The sequence below is a fragment of the Aethalodelphis obliquidens genome, unplaced genomic scaffold (genome assembly GCF_003676395.1).
Source record: "Aethalodelphis obliquidens isolate GAN/ISIS:26980383/991018 unplaced genomic scaffold, ASM367639v1 scaffold3, whole genome shotgun sequence".
Classification (NCBI taxonomy): domain Eukaryota; kingdom Metazoa; phylum Chordata; class Mammalia; order Artiodactyla; family Delphinidae; genus Aethalodelphis; species Aethalodelphis obliquidens.
Genome location: NW_020837947.1, coordinates 13,957,902 through 13,985,423, shown reverse-complemented (window position 1 = coordinate 13,985,423; position 27,522 = coordinate 13,957,902). Strand labels below are relative to the sequence as shown.

At 37.2% G+C, this 27,522-nt stretch overlaps 1 protein-coding gene across 3 annotated transcripts in view; it reads left to right on the top strand.

The window, feature by feature from the left end:
- ESR1 (estrogen receptor 1) overlaps positions 1 to 27,522 on the top strand; it is a 262,966-nt gene that overhangs the window by 107,316 nt on the left and 128,128 nt on the right. For all 3 annotated transcript variants that reach the window (XM_027083203.1, XM_027083221.1, XM_027083210.1), the window contains one exon: positions 7,767 to 8,102. In XM_027083203.1, coding sequence (XP_026939004.1) covers positions 7,767 to 8,102 — 336 coding nt within the window. The remainder of the gene's footprint in view (positions 1 to 7,766; positions 8,103 to 27,522) is intronic.

Below are 27,522 nucleotides of genomic sequence, written 5' to 3'. Positions count from 1 at the left end.
CGTTCTTCCTTTTAGTTCAGCCTCATCTTGTATATTTCCTTCCCCAGTCCTAGAATCAGCCATTTTTCCATGGAGTCATGGTTCTCTTATTGGAAACCAAGATCTGAGCAGTAGATGTACTTTCTGTTCCTGGGATATTGTTACTTCTAGGACCTCTAAGCTGACAGTGCAATGTATGTGTTTGTACTAGCCCATGTATATACACCTATTTATAAATATTTTTATTTATATATCTTCATACAGCTTAACATCTGTATCTGTCTTAAGCTAAAAATGAATACACACTGATGTCTCCAACTCTTGCCATTACAGCATGGATCATTCTAGTCTTCTCTTACTTACAAGTCACTTCTTTCTGCAACAGTGTGAAACCTGGCTCCCGTTATGTGCCATTCATTTACTTAATTATTTAATTCCAATATACCTAAGAGTGGTTTCACAGTTCTTATAACCTTTAAAGGCAAAAGGGGCTATACACAAACACTGTACTCTAGTTGATAAAGTTATAACAGTTAAGGGTCTTTTTATGGCCCAGAATGGGGTCTGTCTCGGTGAATGTTCCATTGGAACTCGAGAATAATGTGTATTCATCTGTTATTTGATGGGGTCTTCTATAAATATCAATTAGATCAAGTTGATTGATAGTATTTTTGAGGTCAATTCCATTCATATTGATTTTCTGCTTACTTAAGTAATCAGTTATGGGCAGGGAGATAATGATGTTTCCAACTATAATAGCAGACCTATTTTGCTTTCCAGTTCTAACCTTATTGCCTCCCAACAGAAGTATCTTTAAAAAATGGATATAATGTATGAAACAACTGTTTTTAAACCTTGGATATCAGGCAGCGTGGGGCATTGTTTCTTGAGAAAGGGAAAATAGATGAGGTGAGCCCTACTCTTGCTCCAACTTCCTGCCTGGAGAGAAATTCGAGGCCATAGCCAGGGAGGGGGAACTCAGGTGTAATTAAACACAGAAATTAGTACATGATGGTTATCCGATGAATGACACAAGAAAAGAAAAAGATGAAAGAAAAGCTACAAGAATGAAGGAGGTAGAGCCGCTAGACTGGAGTGGGGTCCAAGATTGACTATGGAGGAAATGAAATTTTACTTGGGATTTGGTGGCCAATATAAGAGGAGTGGAAATTGTACAAGGTGGTGATGTTGGGAAGTATTATAAAAAGTGGCAAGGCCAACCCTGTTTCATAAAAAAGTAAAGGTTTGTGGAGGGGATTTGTAAAGATAGATTTGAAAAGTACTTTGGGATTATTTGTGGAAATTCATGAGTCAGTGTAGTGTTGGATTTTATTCAGTGGGTTAGTGGCTTTTTAAATTTAAAATACAACCAGTAAACTCTTTTAAAAATGAGTTATTTCCCTAATCCCAGTACAAAATACATACATATATATATATATATATATATATATATATATATATATACATATGCTTTAGACAAATGGGGGGAACGGGGCAAGCAGAAGCCCTAATTGTACCCCTACTGCTTAGAATTGCCAAGAGTCTTCAGAGCACAAACAACTGCTGTAGCTAAGGAGGTGTTTGACAGCTTTAGATGGACAATACGTAACAGGATAAAATAGGTGTGTAATGGAGATTATTCAATTGCCAGTTGATTGGATTGGAAGGAAGATTGAAGGTAGGCAGGGAGACAAATTAGTAGCTGCTGCATCAATCTAGGCAAAAAGGGAGAAGTGTGTGAACCAGGATGGTGGCAGTAAAGATAGAGTGAAAGGGAGTAAAGAAGAGATATGTGAGTGAATACAGGTTGGGGTGATTTGTTGGATGTGAAAGGAGGGAGAGGAAGAGCATTAAGTAGCTTTAAATGAACTGGATAATTCATCACCTCAAAGTGGATCATTGATGTACCATCATCAATGATCCACTTAGAGGCTATGATAATATTAATAATAATCTATAATTACATAATTCACCTGGGTTGAAATCTCTGTGCTGCTCTTGGTATGACCTTGGTCATGATAGTTATTCTAAACTTCTTTTTTTCTGTTAAATGGGGACTGTACCAGTGCCTACCTTACAAGATTCATTTCTAGTATTTGAAGGGAAAGCATTAGAATTGATGCAGGGAAGTTTCTCTGGTGCAAGTTTCATTAGTTCTTATCTTTATTTAATTCTTAACTAATCAGCACTCCTGTTTTCTTCAACATGTTGAATTAAAAAGCTTTTAGGGTATTTCTCTGCCTGGGTTTTTAATACCTCATGAATAATGTGGAATTATTGAAAAACAAAAGAAAGGTGATTATGCAAATGTTTGAAATATTTAATAATACATTAAAGTAGTCTTGGGAAATTGGAGAAATAACTTTACTGAAGTTATAGTAGCTTTTTGTAGAGGCAAAGGGTACCAAGAAGAAAAAAGATCATTTCAGAAAAAGAAAATTTAAAAAGCAGAATGCATTAGAAGCAAATAAGCCAATGAATTCTATTAATTAATGAATATTCAGATAGCATATTCATTTTTCCTAAGATATAATGACCAAGCCAAAGAGTTTAAAGAATTTAAAAGAAAGGATGATTAAATAAACTCAAGTATTAGAAGCAGTCTTTCAAAACTCCTAGTTTGAGGCATTAGGACAGATCTTTTTATTTTAGGGCCAGGACATAATTGTTTAAGCAGTGGATATGTCCCCAGCCCCTTTCTCCCTGCCAGGGCTCAGCCCCTACATTGCCTTACCGCAGACCTCCCCAAGCCCAGGCAGCCTTAGAGAGATTCCTGAGGGATCTTAGAGAGTGCCCTGGGCATCATCTCTCTCCCTTTTGTTCTCATTCCAGTGGTCTGTGCTTATTGGTTTAATAAATTCCCTGAAATTAACACTTCCTAGTGGATTAGAATCACTCAAATTCACATTGAGTATTACGAAGCAGAGGTTCTATACTCCGCTTCTAAATCCTTACCACAGTGCGACAGGGTATTAGAGAAGGCTTAACCCAAGGGCATAAAATTCAAAGTGATGGCATTTCACATGTGTGGTGGGCTTGCTTGATGAGAGAGAGTTTGTTTCTCAAGCCTGAGGGTAATCACTGAATTATTGTAAGCTTATGAAATTTTCAAAGGAATGTAGAGAAATTTGCTGTGATACAACTCTTGTCTAATCAGTGACACAACTTGAGAGCTAATAACGTTTGTACACTAGCATATCCGTTACATGACATCTGAATTGCGCTGCTAAATATTGTGCTCAACCATTCTGGGAAATGACATTTTGGGGTGCTGAATGACAATACATCTTGTTTATATGGCGTTACAAGCCAAAGTCCTACTTGTTACAAAGAAACATCTTGACTGTCAAGAGGCTGCCTGTTTAATATTTGCATGATCTAAGCTAATTGTTTTTCTTCCCCCCTGCTTTGTGAACTTTTGTTCAGGTACCAAAATAGTTAAAATAATTTAGACAAAGGAAATTGAGCTTAAGTAAAATACTTATCAGTCTATGTTGTCTGGAAAAATTCTTGGTAGGGAGCATAGAATGAGTTTTTAAATTTATCTTTGGATTTCAAATATGCATGCCACTCCTATACCCCATCACTGTATATAATTAGGAACTGGCTGTATATTCCATAGTGACACAGGCTGTAATTATTGGTTGTGATCTGCAATTCTCATTTAACCTAGGTTAAGATAGTAGAAGTTGGGCCATTTTTCACCTGTTCCACTCAATTCCAGTTTGATTTTTTTTGAACTACTATGAAATATGCAATATTATCACTGGTAGTGACACTGATAGTCACTACTTATATGACAGTTACTGCTTACAAGTAGAAATGGTTGCTTTCCTCATTGAGCTGTGCCCTGGGATCCTATCACATGCAGTCGGCCACACAGTATGTACAACTTGCTATTTTTGTTCTGTCTGTATATTTTATAGAGCCTTTGACATTTGAAAAATATGGAACATTGAGGGGTAAATTTAAGAAAATATTTGTTAATGCTAATTGAATCTACCTTACCCAATTTGACAATTTGATGATTTTATAAATATTTAACTCTTTCCTCCATCTCTCTGGTTGTGTTTTCTCATTCTGCATTCCAAGCCTGTGGACATTTTTGTCTTGTGTTCAACAACGTGAATCAAATATTTGAGACTCAAAGTGGTGTGGTGATTCAGCTCACTGCTCTAAGTAGTGCTATACCTAAACCATTTGAGTAGTCAGCTTTGAAATTTCTCCAAGAGAGGAAATCTCATGAATTGGCTCAAATGTAACTTTGTCTCCTAGAGAAGCCTTCTTTGTCTCCTCCGATTAGCACCTCCCCCTCCCTTCCATAGTGTTTTGGGCAGCTAATGCATTCATTCCACAAATAACAGAATAACTTTTGATTCATGGCTTTCTCCCTCCAAGCTGAAAACTTGATGGAGGGTAACATGATCTTTGTTTCCCACTGCATCATCTGTGAATATACATTGTAAGTATTGAACAAATTTTTACGAAAAGAACAAATACTTTGGTAAACAAATTTTTATAACTGTCACTCCTAGAACCTGAATTGAGTTTAAAATTCTTCTTCTGGAGATCAGATTGTCTGTACTATGATTGCTGGGAACTTTTAAAGTGGGTGGTAATACTATGTTTTGTTTTGCTTCATTAACCTTCTATCTACTTGTCTTTATTTTGGAAATCTTTTAAAATGAAGATAAACTACAGTTATAACATAAAGCATCGTCTTCATTTTTAAAAAGTAAAATGCATGTGTATAGTCATAACTTGATTACTCAGGTAACTTGCTTTCATCTTACTGTAAACAATATCACCTTTAACCATTTCTTCTTTATTCAAGTCACTTGCTTCTATCTTTCCATGTAGATCTAATATTAAAAGATTTTATTGGAATGCTGCAACTTTCCAATAAGATCTGTCCACATTCTCTATCTCTTTATAAAGTTATAGAGTAGGGGGGCAAAGAGTATTTGAGTTATACTCTGTTTAATATTGAAGAACAATGCATTTTTTTCACCCTAGTTCCTACCCAAAGTAGGTAAATAACAATCAGAATCATCCTCCCAAAATTCTGACCTCAGAATTCTCTAAGAAATGTGAACCTGTAGGAATTCTTTGCTTTCGATCTTCTTTTCCTGTTTTTCATTCCAAGGCCACTGGTCTTACATTCTAAATGGAAGAACATAGAGTCCTACAATCTCAGGATGGAAAGTATATCGAAGGTCACGTAGTGCAAATACTGGGTAACTGAATGCCTTTGGTAACACCCCTGTAAAGTCTTCGTCTAGCCTATTCTTGGAAACCTCCAGTGATCTAACACATCCTTTCCTGCGGCAGCAGATTCTATCTTTGTTGTCAGCTTTGACTCCTACAAACTGATTCCTTGCAGTGAGCTCTAACTACTCAGAGTTTCCACATATTTTTTCTGTTTTACCCTTTGGGCTCATAAAGAGCAAGTTGAACCCATCTATCTCTCTTAGTCAGTTTGGGGTGCTATAACAGAAATACTATAGACTTCATAGATTAAACAGCAAACATTTATTTCTCACAGTTCGGGAGGTTGGGAAGTCCAAGCTTGACAGCACATCTGGTGTCTGATGAGTGCCTGCTTTCCGGCTTGTAGGCAGCTGTCTTCTCATATCCTAACAGGGTGGAGAGAGTAAGCTGGCCCCCTGGCCTCTACTTATAAGGGCACTAATCCCATTCATGAAGGCTCTACCTTCGTGACCTAATGACCTCCCAAAGGCCCCACCTCTGAATACCATCACATTGGGGATTAGATTTCAACATATGAATTTGGGGAGGGGGACACAAACCTTCAGACCATAATGCCATTTTATATAGTATAGCCCATGTGAAGGTGACACTCATGTTTCCTCAAAGTCTTTTTTTCTCTCGGCTAATCCGTTTCAGTTCCTCAGTGGTTCTCCATGTGACCTGATTTCACATCTCCTCACCATCCTAGTTCCTCTGAATAGATTTGTTTTGCTTGTCTCTGCAGCATTCGGCACTGTGTGATACTCCAGGTGTGCTCTGATGAGCTGAGAGTAGGCTGTGTCACCTTCCTCAGTTCAGATATTATACTCTCGTTAGCATATCTAGCAGCGAAAGAGTTGAAATGTCTGACTATGGACAACAATTGGTCAGATACAACGATTCTTCTCATTTTATTTCTTTACTATGTTACTTCTAGGTATCCTTAAATGTGTCGACTTTGTTGGATACATTTTTAAAACTCTGTTAACTGGAAAAAAAAAAACAAACTTCATTTCAGAGCTCGGATCTTGCATCATACTTAATAGAGAATGGTCTCAGACAAGTTCATTAACCTTTCTAAAGCAGCAGTTTTATAGTATTTACCTTACAAGATTATCATGAGGACTAAATTAGTTGTGAAATGCTCACATGTAAAGTATATATTAAAGTGCTTAAGCACATGGTGAGTGCTCAGTGCGTGTTAGTGATAATAATCTTTACAATTGTCACTTATTCCAAGAGTTCTGGGAAATGCTTATTTTAATACTGAATAAATAGGAAGGGTTGTGGCTTCATTATATTTTTAGTATCATCTAACATATCTAATCTAGACCTACACGAATAAAAGCTATACATAAAAAATTCACCACCGCACATTTGTTCAAACGCCTTGACAAATTAGAACGACATAGAACAAAGTTCTGACATTAGTTATTCATTTCGAGTAAGAGAACAGGTGATATGTTATAAAGAATGTTGACTTCTCATGTCTTTAATATTAAATATAATTGTATTAACTTTTTACCAAAATGATTATTTCTTTTATATAAATCTAAGAACTGCTGCTATCTGCCATATTTTGAAAAGATTACAGTTTTTGAAAATATGGAAGCTAGTGATCATTTTTGTCCTTTAAAATATTTGTTTCTGCTGATACATTTCAGCACCACAGCCTGGCCTTTTCCAGGTTAAGATGCTGAGCCAAACCTCAGAGTCTCTGCAAAAGAGAATGGAGTCTCCCCTGCCCTATAATTTAGTTAGCGGGAACCACAGCTGGTAAATCTTTGGGGGGAAACTATTTTCAACTATTTAAAAACTTTTGTATCAGGAAAATAGAAATACATTTGTGTCAATCTTAGAACCAAGTAAACAAGTTGAGGGTTGTGGGTCAATTCCTCAGGTGGTGAGGTACAGTTTAGTAGCAATGAAAGACTGACTGAACACCTATAGGATCCAGAGGCTGTCAGATACGTTTTGGATAAATCATTCCTCTTTAGTGTCTTCCATAAAGAGGTGTAGTTGGTTGATAAGGATGTTTATAAAATGCTTTTTTAAAGATGGCTTTTTAATTTACTGTTGAAAGAATATTCATAGCAGAAGCAATCTTTGATATAAGCCATATTTCAAGAATAATTATTATCATGTCCTTTTTACAGCAGCTCTTACACACACACACACACACACACACACACACACACACACCCCAATGGCTTGTTAGACCAGCTTGTACTGGCTCATAAAAGCTTACTGTTAACTTTTCAGGAGTTTTGTATGATGCTTAATCTCAGACAACTAGCTTGAAATTTGCCATGGACATGGGAGTAGTTACACCATGGAAATTGGCGAATGCTACAAATCAAAGCCTATTTTTTTTTTTTTCTCGTGGACAGCTGGTTGTTAAACACTTACCAGCACAACTGTGCCCCAGACTCTTTCCTCAAATAAAATAAAGGGCTGTTAGCATTGAAGACGGTTTTACTGTGAAAGTTTATATGAGAAAAAGAATAAACTGTTTTTTTTTCCCCCTGTGTTCTCAGGGATACGGAAAGACCGCAGAGGAGGGAGAATGTTGAAGCACAAGCGCCAGAGAGAGGACGGGGAGGGCAGGAACGAAGCGGAGCCCTCTGGAGACAGGAGATCTGCCAACCTTTGGCCGAGCCCACTCTTGATTAAACACACTAAGAAGAACAGCCCCGTCTTGTCCCTGACAGCCGATCAGATGATCAGTGCCTTGCTGGAGGCTGAGCCCCCCATAATCTATTCCGAGTACGATCCTACCAGACCCTTCAGTGAGGCTTCAATGATGGGCTTGCTGACCAGCCTTGCAGACAGGGAGCTGGTCCACATGATCAACTGGGCAAAGAGGGTGCCAGGTAAGAACACGAAGCTCAACTGTTTTTTTTCAGAGCCATTAACGATTCATGAACTGGTTGCGGTATCATGGGAGAAACAGTGGGAAAAAACAGTTTGTTATCTAATTGGTTTCAAGGTTACATCAGAATTGGTTAAAATTTTTCAGTATCCATACACTGTAATTCTCCTGGAAGTTAGGATATAATGTTTTGAAATCAAAATCTAGATGATTAAAGTCTTTAATCTGACATTATTTTTAACCCATCGGTATTCACCAAAAAATTGGGGGTGGACTCTAGGCAATAAATGCATTTAATATTATATGTTCACAGTGGCAGAAATTTTTAACAAGTGATCTATGCCCTATAAATTTTTAATATTGAGGATTTTTCTTCAAAACACCTAAATTATGAATCATCAATTTTACCTTAAAAGATTTTAAGTTTTATTTTAAGGTATTTATAAACTAAAGAGTTAATTTTTTTTAACTGAATGCCATTTATTCATTCAACTGTCTAGTCTTAATATTTTAGGACAAAGGTAACACAATAGAAAAATAAATTAAGTTCTCATCCCTGAGAGGAGCTTGTAGAAAGATGACAGTGGCTGAAGTGATACTCGGTCCTTCAGTTGATACTCTCAGAACTGGTGTTCCTGTAAAACTTGACTGTTGCTCTTGTTGTTCAGGGAGAAGAACTCTAGTTATTATGGAAACAAGACTAGAAAATGACCTCCTCCATGCCCCATCATATCCATTCAGGAGCTAACGTAGATGAACCAAGGCAAGAGGAAGTTAAATCTTTTTTTCTGGGCTTATAGATCAAATGAGTAATGAATTTAGACAGCGATTGTCTTGTGTGCTCTCTTTTAATAGATTAAGTTATTACCTATGAAGCAGGGGACTTTTTTTTTTAATTAAACTAAATAAATGTGGAGTTTTGTACTTGCATTTTAGAGATCTATTATAGGCCAAGAAAAACATATATCTGGCCTTAGATACTGGTTCAGGTATTTGCATTTCTTAACATAAGAACATGTGGTCCTTTGAATAAGGAGCCAGCAATGTTGTGATCCAAACTTGGTAGAGGGCATCTATTTAGGTAGCAGAGGTTGGGTTACATGGAAACATGGGGATTAACAGGCATATTTAGATTTCAGACTCAGTCCAACTGGCAAATAAAAATTCCCAGCCATCTTTGGAATTAGGAGTTTTAATGAGCACTTACCTACCTTAGCATTCCCATGTGAAGCAGACCCATGATAAGTAAATATTGGAATTTACATGTAATGTGGTTATAGGTTTTATCTTTATATTTATTATTGCCTTTGTTTAAAAAAATACTTTGGGAGAAGAGGAAAAAACAAACGAACAACTAAGGGTCATATCCCTGAGAACCAACTCTAGTTACTATTAAGTTTTATTGTCCTATAAGCATATATTTTCCTGAATGAAGTTTTGGTAATACTAGTTCTAGAACACTGCTGAAGTCAAGTATATATTTTTCATACTTATCAGTAGACTTCCATCATGACATTTTTATAATTATAAAAATTTGAAGGGCATTTGAAACAATGAGAACTAAATTCAAATACATTACCAGTGGATGAAAATTTCATGGCAATAATCTTCTGAATTTAGGAATAAAATGGAGCTGGAAATCAAGAGAAGGAAAATATTACGTCCATGCTTAGCCATCCCATTGTTAAACCCAGAACTAAACAAATTTATGATAATGTGATGTGTAGCAAAACCACTCTATAACTCGATTATATTAGTTTAAAAGACCTGAATGGTTCCAAAATCCTTGGACCAAACTGTATCTTGTTACTTGATGGTTTAAAAAAATAATAATTATAAAGGCAAAAATGAAATTATATATATGCTATTGGAATATAGCTGTTGTAAATCAAAAGCCTAGTAGTCTGACGAAGCAGAATAAAAAGAGTCATTGATTTTAAAAAGATGAAAAATGAGGGAAGAAAAAAATGTCTTCTGGAATCATCTTTGAAGATGATTGTCAAGCTTCTCAGAAATTTGACAAAGTCACATTTTGAAAAGCTTTTTTGTATCCAACTACTCTCTGTCATTAAAAACATAGTTCACACCAAAAATCTAATATAGACAATATTACATTTATATGGTCACAGTTTGAGAATAATAATAATAATAATTTAATATAGAGGGAATAGAAAACATCATTAGTAGGAAGGGCAGTAGGAAAGCAGTTGTAGAAGTACCTGGAATTAGCTGTATGATACAAAAACCTGCATAGAACATTTGGATATCCTCAGATGGCTATCAGTGTAACAGAGATTGTGAATTGATTTCATTTTTTAAAAATTTCAGCATTAATGGAGTATAATTGACAAAATTATATTTAAAGTGTACATTATGGTAATTTGATATACTTAGACATTATAAAAGGATTCCCTACATCTAGTTGATTAAACATCCATCACCTCACACATTTACTTTTTTTTTCTGATGAGAGCATTTAAATTCTACTTTCTTAGCAAATCCATTATACAATACAGTGTTTTGAATTATAATCACCATGTTTTATATTAGCTCCTCAGATCTTTTTCATGTTATAGCTGAAAGTTTATACTCTAACCAACCTCTCCCTATTTGTCCCATCCTCTAAACCCTGGATACCACTTTTCTCTACTCTCTTTTTGTGAATTTGACTTTTTTTTTTTTTAGATTCCATGTATAAGTGATACCATGCAATATTAATCTTTTTCTGACTGGATTATTTCACGTAGCATAATACCCTCAAGGTCCATCCATGTTGCCACAGATGGCAGGATTTCCTTCTTTCTTGTAGCTGAATAATATTCCATTATATATCTACGTAGATATAGATTTTTTGTTTTCTTTTCTTTTTTTGGTGATACACGGGCCTCTCAGTGTTGTGGCCTCTCCCGTTGCGGAGCACAGGCTCCGGACACGCAGGCTCATCGGCCATGGCTCACGGGCCCAGCCGCTCCGCGGCACGCGGGATCTTCACGAACTGGGGCACGAACCCGTGTCCCCTGCATCGGCAGGCGGACTCTCAACCACTGCGCCACCAGGGAAGCCCATCTATGTAGATATAGATTTATCAGATCTTCCTTATCCATTCATCTGTTGATGGTCACTTAGTTCATTTCCATATCTTGGATATCTTGGCTATTCGAATAATGCTGAAATGAATGGGACTACAGATATCTCTTTGATATCCTGTTTTCAATTCCTTTGGTTATACACCCAGAAATGGGATTGCTGGATCTTATGGTAATTCTACATTATTTTCGGGGGGGAACTCTTTACTGTTTCCCACAGTGGTTGCACAAGATTACAATCTCAACAACAGTATACAGGATTCCCTTTTCTCCACATCCTCACCAACAGTTATTATCCGTTGTCTTTTTGATGATAGCCAACTTAACAGGTGTGAGGTGATACCTCATTGTGGTTTTGATTTGTATTTCCCTGATGATTGGTTGAGGATATTTTTATGTACCCATTGGCATTTGTATATCTTCTTTGCAAAAATGTATATTCAGTTCCTCTGCCCATTTTTTAATCATAGGGCTTTTTTTTTTTTTTTTTTTTTTGCTATATGTGCTCTTCATATTAACCCTTTATCAGATACATGATTTGCAAATATTTTCTCCCATTTGGTAAGCTGCCTTTTTGTTTTGTTGATGATTTCCTTTGCTATGCAGAAACTTCTTAATGAAGTCTCACTTGTTTATTTTTGCTTTTGTTGCCTTTGCTTTTGGTGTCAAATCCAAAAAAAACTATTGCCAAGATTGATGTCAAGGAGCTTTTTCCCTATGTTTTCTGCTAGGAGTTTTATAGTTTCAGGTCTTACATTCATGTCCTTAATCCATTTTGAATTGATTTTGTGTGTGTATGTGTGTGAGTGGTGTAGATAGGGGTCCAGTTTCATTCTCTTGCATGTGAATATCCAGTTTTCCTAACATATTTTGAAGACACTATCCTGTTGCTATTGAGTATTCTTGGTTCTCTTGTCAAATATTAGTTGACTGTATATGCATGGGTTAATTTCTGGGCTCTCTATTCTGTTCCCTTGATCTCCTTTTTGTTTTTTAAATGCCAATACCATGCTGTTTTGATTACTATAGCTTTGTAATATAGTTTGAAATCAGGAAATGTGACACTGATGCCTACAGCTTTGTTTTTCTTTCTCATGATTGCTTTAGCTATTTGGGATCTTTTGTGGTTCCATAAAATTTTAGGATTTTTTAAATGCTTTTGTAAAAAATGCTATTGAGACTTTGATGGGAATTTCATTGAACCTGCAGATTGTTTTTGGTAGTATGGACAGTTTAACAGTATTATTTTTTCCAGTCCATGAGCATAGAATATTTTTCTATTTCTTTGTACCGTCTTCAGTTTCTTTCATCAATGTCTTAAAGTTTTCAGTGTTCAGATCTTTCACCTCCTTGGCTAAATTTATTTCTAGGTATTTTATTCTTTTTAATGCAGTTGTAAATAGGATCATTTCATTCATTTGTCTTTTTGATAGTTTGTTGTTCGTATATAGAAATGCAACTGCTTTTTGCATATTGCTTTTGTATCTGGCAACTTTACTGAATTTATTCTAATAGTTTTTTGGTGGAGTCTTTAGGATTTTCTATGTTTGATGTCATGTCATCTGCAAATAGAGACAATTTTACTTCTTCCTTTTCAATTTGGATGCCTTTTTTTCCTTTTTCTTACCTAGTTACTATGGTTAGGACTCCCAGTACTATGTTGATTAGGAGTGGTGAGACAGGGTACTCTTGTCTTGTTCTTGATCTTAGAGGAAAAACTTTCAATTTCTCACTGTTTAGTATGATGTTAGCTGTGGGCTTTTTATGTATGCCCTTTATTATGTTGAGGTATGTTTCCTCTACACCCACTTTGTTGAGAGTTTTTATCATGAATGGATGTTGAATTTTGCAACTGCTTTTGCTACATCTATTGAGATGATCATATGGTTTTTATCCTTCATTTTGTTAATGTTGTGTGTTGATTGATTTGTGGATGTTGAACCATCCTTTAATCCCTGGAATAAATATCACTTGATCATGGTGTGTGATTCGTTTAATGTATTGTTGAATTTGGTTTGCTAATATTTTGTTGAGAATTTTTGCATCTATGTTCACCAGGGATACTGACCTGTAATTTTCTTTTCTTGTAGTGTCCTTGTCTGGTTTTGGTATCAGGGTAATGATGGATTTATAAAATGATTTTGGAAGTGTTTCCTCTTCTATGTTTTGGAAGAGTTTGAAATTCTTCTTTAAGTGTTTGGTAGAATCCAGCAGTGAAGCAATCTGGTCCTAGATTCGTCTTTGTTGGGATGTTTTTGATTACTGATTAGATTTCCTTACTAGTAATGGTCTGTTTGGATTTTCTGTTTTCATGATTCAGCCTTGGTAGCTTGTGTATTTCCAGGAATTTATCAGTTTCTTCTTGTGTCCAATTTGTTGACGTATAATGATTCATAGTAGTTTCTTATGATCCTTTGTATTTGTGTGGTATCAGTTACAATGTCTCCTCTTTCATTTCTGGTTTTATTTATTTGCGATCTTGTTTTAATTTCTCTTGGTAAATCTAGCTAAAGGTTTGTCTATTTTGTTTATCTTTTCAAAAAAACAGTTCTTAGTTTCAAAGATCTATTCTGTTGTCTTTTTAATCTTGATTTCATATTTCCACTCTAATCTTTGCTATTTACTTCCTTCTACCAGGTTTTGGCTTACTTTGTTCTTCTTTTATATTTCCTTAGATGTAAAATTCGTTGTTAATTTGAGCTCCTTTTTTTCTCAATGTAATGAGTGCTTTCCTTTTTTCTTAATGCAGCTGTAAACTTCCTTGTTAGACTGCTTTGCTGTATTTTGTAAGTTTTGGTATGTTTTATTTCAGTTTTCATCTGTGTCAAGGTATTTTTTGATTTTTCTTTGACCCATTTGTTTTTCAGTAGCATGTTGTTTAATTTCCAAATATTTGTGAATTTTAAAGTTTTCTTCTTGTACTTGATTTCTAGTTTCATACCATTGTGGTTGGAAAAGATACTTTATATGATTTCAATCTTCTTAAATTTATTGTCTTATTTTGTGTTCTAACATATGATCTATCCTGGAGAATGTTCCATGTGTGCTTGAGAAAAATGTGTTTTCTGCTGCTGTTGGATGAAAAGTCTGTTAAGTCCATCTGGTCTAATATATAGTTTAAGTCCAATATTTCCCTTATTGATTTTCTGTGTGGGTGATTGTTGAAAGTGGGGTATTGAATTTCCTTACTATTGTTATATTGCTGTCTATTTCTCTCTTCAGGTCTGTTAATATTTGTTTCATGTGTTTAGGTGCTCCTATTTTGGGTGCATAATTATTTGCAAATATTATATCGTCTACTGGACTGACCCCTTTATCATTATATAATGACTTTTTTGTCTCTTATTAAAGTCTTTTGCTTGAATTCTATTTTGTCTGAGATAAGTATAGCTATCCCACTTTCTTTTGGTTTCCATTTGCATGGAGTATCTTTTTTCCATTCTTTCACTTTCTATCTGTGTGTTTCCTTAAACCCAAAGTGAGTATCTTGTAAGTAGCATACAGTTGGATCTTGTTTTCTGATCCATTCATTCACTCTGTGTCTTTTCATTGGAGAATTTAGTCCATTTACAGTTAAAGTAATTATTGATAGGTGTTTACTTATTGCCATTTTGTTGATTTTTTTCTGGCTGTTTGTAATTTCCCTGTTTCTTTTTTCTTCTCTTGCTCTTTTCCTTTGTGGTTTGATGACTTTCTTTAGTGGTATGTTTAGATTTCTTTCTCATTATCTTTTGTGTATCTATTATAGGTTTTTGCTTTGTAGCTACCATGAAGCTTACATACAACAACTTATATTTATAAGTCTATTTTAAGTTGATAACAACTTCTAAAGCTCTATAGTTTGACTTTCCTTCCATGTTTTATCTTTGATGTCACAATTTACATTTTTACTACTTTTCATACTAGATCTATAAGTTAATTACCCACGATCATTACAACATTAGAGTATTCTGAATTTAACTCTATATTTACCTAATTAGTGAGATTTATACTTTCTTTTTTTTAATTGAAGGATAGTTGATTTACAGTGTTTCTGGTGTAAAGAGATTCAGTTGTGTGTGCATGTGTGTAAATTCTTTTTCAGATTCGTTTCCATTATAGGTTATTATAAGATATTGAATATAGTTCCCTGTGCTATACAGTAGGTCCTTGTTGTTTACCTATTTTATAGATTTATATGTTCATATTTTTTTCTGTTACAATTAGCATCCTTTCATTAAGCTTGAAGAAGTACCTTTAACATTTCTTGTAAGTCTAATCTAGTGGTGATGAACTCCCTCAGCTTTTGCTTATCTGGTAAAGTGCTGATCTCTCCTTCAACTCTGAAGGACAACTTTGTTGGGTAGAGTATTCTTGGTTGGTGTTTTTTTTTTTTTTTTTCTTCATCACTTTGAATATATGATGTGACCCCCTTTTGCCCTGGAAAGTTTCTGCTGAAATACTGCTGATAGTCTTATCTATTGATAGCCTTGTATGTAACAAGTTGTTTTTCTCTTGGTGCTTTTAAGATTATCTCCTTGTTTTTAAGTTTTGACACTTTAATTTTAACGTGTCTTGGTGTAGGTCTCTTTGGGTTTATCTTATTTGAAACTCTCTGAGCATTCCGGATCTGGATGTTTGTTTTTTTCTCCAGGCTAGGGAAGTTTTCAGCTATTATTTCTTTAGCTTTCTACTCCTTTCAGTTTCTCTTGTACTGACCTTTTCTGGGACCACTGTGATGTGACTGTTGGTTTTCTTGATGTTGTCCTTATATAAGTTCCTTAAGCTGTCTTCACTCTTTTTCATGCTTTTTCCTTTTCACTCCTCTGATTGGATGAATTCCACTACCCTGTTTTTGAATTGCTGGTCCTTTCTTCTGCTTGATTTAGCTGATGTTGAACCCTTCTATTGAACTTTTCAGTGCAGTTATTGTATTCTTCAGTACTGTAATTTCTGTTTGATACTTTCTTATATTTCCTATGCCTTTAGTGAATTTCTCACTTTGTTCATGCCTTGTTATTCTGACCTTGGTGAGCGTCATTGTGACCATTACTTTCAACCCTTTATTAGGTAAATCACTTATCTACATTTCATTCAAGTCTATTTCTGAGGTTTTATCTTGTACTTTTGTTTGGAACATATTCCTCTGTTTTTTCGCTTTCCTTGACTCTCTGTATTGGTTTCTGTGCTTTAGATAAAACAGCCACCTCTTCCAGTCTTGACAGAGTGGTTTCATGTTGGAGATGAACCTTACTGTTCAGCCCAGCCTGAGCTCTTGGTTGTCTCTCAGACCTTTGTGATTTGTTCTTTGTTCTTAGAGGCTCCCAATAGTTGAGGGTATGCCAAGACCTGTCAGTATCCTAAAGGGGAGGATCTCAGTGAGCATGCAGATACAGGCTGATTGGTAGCTGGACCCTAAGGTAACAGCTTTTAAAGTATACAAATAGATCCCTTTTAGGGGAAGACTGGGTGATGGGATTTTCTGTTTGCTTCCTCTGTGCTGACCCTTGGCAGGATAGCCCCTTAAGAACATTTGTTTGTTAAAAGCCTGTGGGGCTGGCAAGTGCAAGCTTTGCTGGCCACTAGAGCCAGGTGATCAAGGGATGTATTCCTTAGGTGGCATCTGCAGAAGCTGGGGTACCAAACGTGTGTACAAGCTCCTTCCAGGGAGATATTGGCAATTTGGAGCAGCCTACGGGGAGAATGCAGAGATCGTGTCTCCTGCTTTCCCAGTCTCTGGGGAGAATCAGTCAGTCCCTAGACTGTGCTAAATTAGAAACCTGACTCTCAGGTAGCAGCTTTTAAAGTATGCAAATGAACCTTTTTCAGGGAAACACTGGGAAATGCCTGTATCTGTTTGCTTCTTTTGTGCTGGACCCTGGAATATAGTGAGTCCATTAAGAACAATTTGCTTGCTCTAGTATTATGGGTGTGGTTGATGTAAGCCCTGTTGGCTTCCAGAGCAATGTGCTTTGGGGGCCTACTCCTGGGGTATTAGATGTTGGGACCAAACCCTTCCCTTCCCAGGTAGAAGCTGGGAGTTGTGAGTTCCCTTCTGATTTTATGGCATTGTGCCAGGGTTTGGGGGTGGAGTTTCAGTGAGACTGTGTCTCAGCCTTTCCTACCCATTTCAATAAGGGTATTTTCTCATTTGCCTAAAGTGAAGGAATCATTTGGCTAGTCTCTGGATTTCTTTTAGGGGAAATCACTCTGTTTGTAGGGGAGATTTGGTATGCCTGTGGGAGTTTTGAGTTCAGAGGTCTCCTATGTCTCCATCTTGGACCATAACCCCCAGTTGACTTCATTTTGCCTGATGAATTTTAATAAAAATAATCAGTTCACTGGACTATTCTAATAGTTCTAGAAGTACATTTTTACTAACAGAGTATTATCAGAATTTTCAAATGTTGGTGATTGTAAGTTGAATTTTCCTTTCTCTTAATTATCTAGGGCATATTTTTTGACTTGTAATATCTCTCTACTCAGACTCAAGACGTGAAGAGCATCATGATAAAATACATCATACAAGTATGATAATCAAGTTCCCATCTGTAAAGTACTTATAGCTGGCCTGGCTTAAGATCACATCACGACATTAATTTTTTTCCCTCTGCAATTTAAAAACAATAGCAGCAAGGAGAATGATAAAACCTACCTACGCCACTCTGACAAGTGATGCTTTTTTATAACAGGTGTTACATATCTGCTTTTTGATATCTAGCTCTTTATTGTTTGTACTGAAATTTGTTAATCTTTAAGAAGCACTTCATATAATCTATCCATGGATGGAGAGTTAGTTTTAAAAGAGATTGTTAAATCTTAATTCATCATTATCCTATACACAATGACACTTGTCAACAAGTGTAACATCATTATCTGAAGGTCAGAAAGGAAAAAACGTATGACTGCCAAGTTGTTATATTTTTAATTTCTGCATCACACTTAATTGCATCATTGATTGGCTGATTCTTATTTTTCAGTGTTAATAAGTACATTTGATTTTTTCCCCCAGAAGCTGAATTGCATCAGGAAACCGTTAATTTGATTTATTAAAAATTATGCCTTTTCCAAAATTCACTATAACTTTATATACCTCAAGGGCAATTTCATACTTCAAGTTTGTGTTCTAGTTCTGTCTAATGGATATTTGGACAAATATCTAGCCCTGGGCTCTTCACTGCCCTTTAAAGGCTGAAAAGTAGAAGCTTGACAGTCTCACTGAGACCCAGGCACATATGGGTGGGTTATGAGTGTGCTGAAGCTGCTGGCCCAGGAAGAAGAATAAAGGGGACATATGTTCACAGTCAAGCTCATGGGAAACATACTACCTTATCCACTTCTTCATTCTTTCAGTGGCAAAAACTAGATGGACTTCCTCCTTCTCCTTTCCTGCCTAGGTCACTCTGTACTCAACACCAGACGAGTCCCCTCTTCCTTCTGAGCCCCCCGACTCCCCATCGTTTTACTGTGGGTTCCTTTCTTGCTGTTTGGCCCCAGGGAGAGGGGAGAGGTTCACTTCTTCTGAGCATGCCCCCCACCAACCCCAAGCTCACGTTTCTCTGGAGCTTCTTGTGTTATCTCTGAGACTTCATGGTTGTCTTAGCCGTTCCAGGGCTCAAGGCTGCTTCTGACGCTCTGTTCACCAGGAATCCAGTAATCACCTTCCTGGACTCTAACATTCATCCTCATCATACAAGTTAGCAAGGATCGAGCTCAGAAGATGCTTGCTGAATGAATGAATAAATGAATGAATGAAAGAAGCCTTTGGAAACTAATGATACTTAAGAAATCTCTGAGCCCTGTTAGAACTCAATTTTTCCATAAAGTCGAAGTGATCTTTAAAGTTGTGGTGTTACTCTTTTTCACCTCCCTTCAGAATCTACCTGCTGTTATGACATCCTTCTAGCAGCTGCCTTCATGAGACTCATTTCCAACCTTTCTCTTGTGAGGGCCAGAGCAATATCCAGAGGCATGTACAGAACTTGGGCTCTGAGGACTTTAACAGGCTTTGCTTGGCCAGCAGCGAGGTTGTTTCACTTCACGAGGGTAATTTAAACCTTAAAATGGGTATGGCCAAGGCACCAAGGAGAGGGCACAATACCTCAGTCTGGGAATTGGGAGCATCTTCAAGGAACATATTTTATTCTGGGAGGTTCCTGTGGATTCCAGGGACTTGGCAATCCTACCCAGTACTCTGATTCCCAACTTGTAATCAGATCAGTGGACCTTACTTTAAAGCTGTCATAGTTTTCCAGCCTGTTTCAGCATGGCACAGTGATGAAAGCTAACTTGGAAGTGACTTGGAAGCATGGGTGACATCCCAGAGAGGCGACAGATACTTATGTTTAAGGGTAAGATTTGTGGTTTAGACTTTGCAACTTTTCTATAATAAGAGCCTTGGGACTGGGTTAGAATTACCCCTGCATGGATGGTGGCAGCCCCCTGGGAGCTTTCTTTGGAGCACTCCACTTCCAAGTCAGCCCTACCCAGCTTTTCACTGCTCCTCTGGAAGCTCTGGTTGAAATCCAAGGAAAGCACCTACTTCCTGATTTTTCTTTCACGTGAAACTTTGAAGCCCCACAGAAGCGTGTTGGCCCAGATGCTGTTAAGCCTTTAAAATACTTTTCTCATCTCGAGAGTGTTTGAGGAAAATGCCCCATCTGGGCTTCTTTGCCCCACCCTCCTCAGGGTTCTGTTTCTGTGAATCGGGGTGGGGGTGGGGGCCCAGGGTTCTCAAGCCTCCTCGTGGGGAGTTGTTGGCCTGTGGCTGTGCTACTTCTGGGGCAGGGGGGAACCTGGCATGGAGAATGTCAGTTTTTTTTTGTATCTATTTATGTGCTAAACAGATGTAATACTATTGAAGTGTGTTGAAATAGATTGAATTGTATACTCCCAGAAAGATGTGTTGAAATTCTAACCCCTAGTACCTCAGAATGTGATCTTATTTGGAAATAGGGTCTTTATAGAGGAAATCAAGTTTGAGTGAGATCATTAGAGTAGGCCTTAATCTTTGAAAAAGAGGAAGTTGGGATTCAGAGGTGGACACGCAAGGAGGGAAGATGAAGTGGAGACTCACAGAGAAAAGATGGCCATGTGATCGGAATGATGCTTCTCCAGGCTGAGGAGCGCCAAGGACTGCCAGTAAACACCAAAGGCAGACGAGGCAAGGACAGCTCCTCCCCAAGAGGCCTCTGAGAGAGCACGGCCCCACTGACACCTTGATTTCAGACTCCTAGCCTCCAGAAAGGTGAGGCAATGCATTTCTGTTGTTTTAAGGCACCCACTATTTAATACTTTGTGTGACAGTTCTAGGAAACGATTACCGATTGTTTTAAAAATAAAAGGGACTTGTATTTTTAAGGCAGAAGAAATAAGGAGCTTTTGATTTTAAAAGGGATGTTTGGCTCACCTGGTGGAGGCTTGGCTAATCATTTACTCTTGTAGATTCTCTCCTTTGCCTGTCCAAGTACTCCACTGAACTTCTGGCTTTGAAGTTGTTTTAGAACTTTAACCGTTCCATGCATCTACCTGGCAACTACCTGGTAAAAATTTTTAACCAACAAAAGAGTGTTTTCATCTGGTACTTTAATAGTTTCCTCTTTTGCATTTATATCTTTGATCCATTTGAATTCATCCTGGTTTACACTATGAGGTGCGACTCCAACGTTGTTTTTCTACAGGTGGCTGCACAGTTGTTTTGATTCCATTCATTGAACGGCCTCCTACAGAAGTATTGTTAAGACTTTTCTTGACCTTCCAAGTTGACTATTTGTTAAGAGCTTTGAAAGTAGAGTGATAGATATGACCCATTAGTTTACACGGTTGGTTATTTTTTTCCCCAATTCTAAAATCAAAAATAAAAAAAAGAAAATAAGGGATTTATTCACAAGTTATAAATTTTGCCTAATTTATATTAACTGAATATATAATGTGATTTGGCTGTCTCGTGTAGAGGTATTTCATAACATTCCACTGATCTTAGAAATAAGAAGCAAAAGTTCATGAGACGTGATACATTTTGAAAAGACTAGTGCTGATAAGAGGTAATCAGTAGAATTACCATTCAATATTCATAGGACAGAAAAATTGTTCCCAGGAGAGAAAGATAAGGATGTACCAGGCTTCCCTTCTCTCTTTCCTCATCTGTTGAAAGCGTTCCCCAGATACTTCAGTACTGGGCCCTGAGCGCTCCTGCTGCTTTTAAACAACTTGAAAAGCTAGTGTCCTCAGAGCCTCAGCTGTTTACTTTTAGGCTCACGATTTCCAGATTTCTTTCTGTAGGTCCCAGCACCTAAATTTTCAGTTCCCACTTTCAACTGCCCACATATCTTCTGATATATATGAAACCAAACTAGCTGTTTTCTCTTTCTCCCCCTTATGGCAAACTCATTTGTTTCTTCTAATCCTCTCCATTTCTGCCAGGGACTCCACCCTTCTCGGGTGTTTGTTTTTAAATTATTTTTTATACAGCAGGTTCTTACTATTTATCTATTTTATACATATGAGTGTATATATGTCAATCCTCTTCATTGCGGTACATGTGCTTCTCACTGCGGTGGCTTCTCTTGTTGTGGAGCATGGGTCCTAGAGTGCGCGGGCTCAGTAGCTGTGGCATGTGGGCTCAGTAGTTGTGGCTCACGGGCTATAGAGCTCAGGCTCAGTAGTTGTGGTACACGGGCTTAGCTGCTCCGTGGCATGTGGGATCTTCCCGGACCAGGGCTCGAACCTGTGTACCCTGCACTGGCAGGTGGGTTCTTAACCACTGCATCACCAGGGAAGTCCCCACCCTTCTCTCTGACTTAACTTTGGAATCGTCTTTGTGTCTGGCTCTTCTTCACTGTGGACCATCAGTTCTTCCTCTTCAACATCTCTAGATTTTGGCTTTGTTTTCATTCCACTGTCACCAGCCTGGTCCACATCCTCATTGTTTTCCAAGCCCAAATTACTGTAATATCCTCCTAACTGGTCTTTTTTGGTTCCAGCCTCTCCTCCCTTCAACTTCTACTCATCACTGCCAGAGTAATTTCTGCAAATCATCACTTCAGAAAGCTCCACTCCCTTTATTAGTTTCCTATGGCTGCCATAACAAGGTTGCACAAACTGGATAGCGTAAAACAATAGAAATGGATTGTCTCACAGTTCTAGAGGCTGCACATCTGAAATCAGGGTGTTAACAGGGCGATGCTCTCTCTGAAGCTCTAGAGGAGAAGCCTTCCTTGCCTCTTCCTAGCTTCTGGAGGCTGCTGGCAACCCTTGGCATTCCTTTGCTTACAGATACATCTCTCCAATCTCTGCCCTTCTGTTGTCACAGGGTGTTCTCCTTGTGTGTCTGTATCTAAATTTCCTTCTCCTTAGAAGGACGCCAGTCATATTGGATTTAGGGCCCACCCTAATCCAGTATGACCTCATCTTACTTGATGAAATCTGCAAAGACTATTTTTGAATAAGATCACATTCATAGGTTCTGGGTGAATATGAATTTTAGGGGAAACAGCTATTCAATTAAAAATTTGGCAGTGGACTTGACTGTCTAACTTAGCAATGGCTTTAACAGATAAGTGATAGTGTACCTTGACGCCTAAAATGCAGAATGAGACTATGCCTCAGGGCGCCAAACCCTAGGCTAACCTTTTTCAGACAGACCCTTGTGAAGGACCATGTACAAAAGCTGTTCACCAGGTCGGTCTCTCCCATTGTATTTGATTTCTACTTTCCAATCTGATCTCCTTGCCTTACCCTTTCCTCCTGCCGGTCTCCCCTCCACAAAGTGTTCATTTTTTTTTTTCTTCTGCTTGAATACCTGCATCTCCCTCTCTCTGTTTCACTTCTATACTCATTTTTTTCCCCTAAACGGACACCTCAACTTCTACTTCCTTTCTGAAACTTCAGACTAGCTTAATCAGTGTAATCTTGGATTGAATTTGCCATCACAGTGTAACCAGTCCATGGTCCAGAGTGCCTTGTCAGATGTATATAGATGAACTAAATCATCCAGGGTCTAAAACACAGCAAGAGCTCTTAAACTGTACTCTTATTTCTCTGATGGTAGATTTGTTGCTGGGCGATTCATTTATACTATGGTTGGATGTCTTCTTTTAAATGGAAAGATGAATAGGTGTCTCTTGATGGCTGAGTGTCTCTTTTTGTCCAGGGAACTCTGTCAAAGGAAAAGTATTTTTGCAATCTAGGTTGACTTGCTTAAGCCATGAACTTGTTCTTTAAAAGTTGTCTATGTGCAGAATGCATTTATATTAAATTAATCGTATTTTAATTGTAGTAAGGGTGTCTTTCATTTATATAAAACCTGCTGCAGATACAGCTATGTGAAGTGATCCTTCCTTTGACAAAACAAATGTTCTTATTTTTATTGAAATGTGCTTCTTCAGAAATTGAGATTTCTTAGCGTTATGACCTGACTGATGGACTGACTGTAGTATAGCTGCGTTCTCAGAATGACCCTGAAACCGTATGGCTTCTCCGAGACACGTGTGGCTTTCTTCTTGGGATGAGTACACTTGATCTTTTGGCTTAGCCAATTCTCTGTCTAGATCCCTGGAATCCATTTATTCCTAACAGGCATGTATTGAGGCACCCTGTGGGCTTAGCCTCTGTGTGCCCTAAGCGTCAACATGGCCAAACTGAAGTTTCAACTTCCCTGCTATCCAATGGAAGTTACACCTCAGTGATGTAAGATGTTAGTTTTCTTTAGGGGGTTGAAGACCAGAGAACTGCAAAAAGGAGAGAAAATCAGTATTGGCCCCAATGAGATCTAAGTAGGGAGAGCCATCAAAAACAAGGAGAACCTCGGAAGGAGTAAGGGAGTAGAATTAAAAGAATTCACCTATTTCCTATACAACTCTGTAAAACCAGTAATTTCTAGAGAAATCTCCATCAATAGATTTGAAATTTGTTTCATACCACCGCACTGTTATTGCTTTCACAGGAACCAGAGAGCTCTAATCACCAGGTTTACACTGTAGACTTTATGTTAGACTACAGTCTAAACTGACTGTTTGTTTGGGCCACAATTATTACTTTTCTCTCCTCACTTCCCCCCAACCCCCAGGTCTCAAATCCTCATGGTAAACATTTTTCTTGCTAGTGTGAAAATAAACTCACTGCCTCTAGCAAGTGCTTAAACAGTGAAGCAGGTTGGAAAGTATTAGTATTAAGCTAGATATAATATAGAAATATGTTCTTTTTCTCTAACTCAAATACGTTATTTCCTAGAGGAGGCAGTGTGACTGTTCTCTTAAGGTGATTCCTAGATGAAAATGGTAATAGTCATTAGGTAAATAGATGCCCATTCTACACCCTGCTGTTGCACAGAAGGTGGGGAATTAGAAAAAGTGCTGTGGTAAGGTCCTTTTAATGCTTGTGGTATTCTAACAGTAATAGTAAGGTTGATACAACCTTGGGGTTGTTTATATTTAATTTTAAAGTTCACCTGAGTCACCACAAGCAGCTTGGTGTTAGTTCATCTTCTTCAAAAGGATAAGTGACAAAATTAGCTGTTCTTGTTGGGCACCTCTAGTTCCAGGGAATCTTAGAGATTCAATTCTTGTTGCCTTGGTTACTAAACTGTTCCATGCAGTTTGCTCAACTTCGAATGGGTACTTCTCTTACGAACATTCTCCCTTGTAAGTAAATTGCTTGATGTGTTAAAATCTAATTTCTGCTTAAAAATTCTTGAGTCAAATTCACCGTGATTTAGTTCAAAAAAACAAATGGCCTTGTCTTTTTGGTCTAGAGTTTTTTCACCTACTTGCACCTAGCAGAGCCCCTAACACAATAATATGAAAAATTAGAAGTGTGATTGCTAAACAGAATTTAATAAAATAGTGGCAGTGCCCGTCTCTAGAGGAAATTGAAGTTTCTCTTTGTAGTATAGCATGTGTTTATCGTGTGACCATTTCATAAATATGAAATCTAATAAAATGGTAGGTCGTTTTTCTCTGGAGGGTGTTAAAAGTGTCTCTTCATAGAATAGCATGTCACGTAAGAACATTTGGTTCTTTTTACCTGGTCAAGGTGTTTGCCTAAATTTGCTTAGGGCATTTGAAAGCCATCCTTGAAAATTAGTGGATAAATGCTATGAATTGAGAAATCATTCAAGGTCTTAAGCTGTGGCCTTAAGCATGCATTTAAGTTGTATCTGGCAGTGTTTTTCTTCCTGTATCAATAAGGCAGAAATGGGATATAATCACTTTTGTTTCTTCTTTATTGCTATGCACAGTTCAGAAATATAAACTGAAAAAAAATACTGCCCCTTCTTGAGTAGATCGGAAATTCCCCAAACTATGATCCAGAAGAATGCTACCTTTATAGTGGGTCTGTGAGAGTGGAAGGCTTCACTGAGGCTGATTAAGAAAGATTTCAAATTTAAAAGGTTGACAAATATGTAGATATATATCAAATAGTCAGTTAGTGTCTAATAACTGTATCAAATCACATGATTCACAATCTCATGAAATCAGAGAGATCTACTTAAATATCTTTTAATTTTCCTTCTTAATAGCAGATCACTTTGACTGAATCTTTAGTGGAAAAATAACTGTCAGAACAGGAACATGGTTATTATTAGCCTCGTTAATCATTTTCTGATTTGTCTTGTTTATGTTTAGTAAATGGAACTTAATATAGCTTAGAAGCTACATTTAAAAAAAAAGAGGTATGGATGGATAGTGGTGATGGTGGCACAACAATGTCCTTAATGGCACTTAAATGTCAAAATGGTAAATTTTAGGTTATGTATATTTCACCACAATAAAAAAGGAGGTATAATACTTTACATCAGATACATGAAAAGGAAAGAGGCATCCCATGGCAAAAAGGTAATAGAGAAAAATGATACAAAGTTCAGAGGTCATTTCTCTCATCCAAAACTTTGAATTATTTTTAGGTAGAATATAAACACATTGTAAAAAGATAAATTAATAATCCAATGAAGTGGAGTGGAATAATGAACTAGAAACAGGTTTTACCTTAGGCGCTTAGAGAGTCTTCTATAATAAGAGCACAGTTTTGTTCATTTTACAGTGATTTAATGAGCTCCTCCTACATGTTCTACGTGTGGGAATACACTAGAGAGCAAAAGTGACAAAATCCTGCTTTCAAGGAACTTCTCTTTCAGTGTGCTAGCTGTCACATGAGGAATGTGAATGCAGTTACTATGGTTGGTCCATTTTCCACATGAAGAAGAAGTGGAGATGAATTTAGGGATTTATCTGTTACAAATAGTAGCTAACTCGGTGACAGGCACTGATCTAAGCATTTAACTGATATTAACTCAGCTGATTGCTTTTATTGTTCCCATTTTATAGAATAGGAAACTGATGGACAGAGAGGTTAATAAAGTTTAGTATTAGGGAAACAATTTGTATTCTAGGATACTTTCCTGTGTGAAATTCTTAGAATAGGCTAAAAAAATGATTACACAGTTTCAAAAAGTTGTACCATTTTATCACTATTAGATTTTTTTTTAAAAAAGCAAAATAACGTCTACTCCCCCTTCTCCTGCCATAAGACATAGACATCATCAAGAGGGTCTGTATAATCAAAACTAATTGAGATTTGATTGTTCTTTTCTTTTCTTTTGTTTTGTTTTTACACGTTATTACAATTAAGAAAAAAAAACATTCCTGAGTTATATCAGCTCCTGCCAATTTTTCTGAGTTAATATTAACTACATTTTGGCTATATTTAAATGCTTTAAGCTATCCTACAAGCTTAAAGTATTTGTACATACAAATATTTACATGAAATTGGAAAGAATATAGGGGTAAGAAATTGTACCTATTTTAGAAGAAATCCTATTTCAAATATAACTCTTTTTTTTTTTAGGATTAGAATCAGCCACTTGTAGCAGAAATCCCCCAAGTCATAGTGACCTAATATACAAAGCTTATTTTTCTCTCACATAAGATAAATCTGTACTGCTTTACCAGTAGTATGGCAGCTCCTTGTCAAAACGACCCAAGCTCTTTCTGAGTTTCTGTTTCCTAGCCTAGCCCAAGGCTTCCATTCTCAAGGTCAACTCTTGGTCCAGTGTGGCTACTGGAGCTTCAGCCATCATAGCTGCATTATAGACCACAGAAAAGTGGAAGAGGGAAAAGTCAGTCGTATTACACTTTGCTGGAAAAGCTTCCTTTAAGGAGCCTTGCTGGAAGTCTTACTCAGCACTTCCTCTTATATCTCATTGGTCGGAACTTAGGCTCCATCTGGCTGCAAGAGACACTGGGAAATATAGTCTTTAAGCTATGTACATTGTACCTGGAATAAAATCTGAGTCCTATTAGTAATAATAAGAGTTGAATGGATATTTGGTAGACAAATAGCAGTCTCTACTGCAAGTTA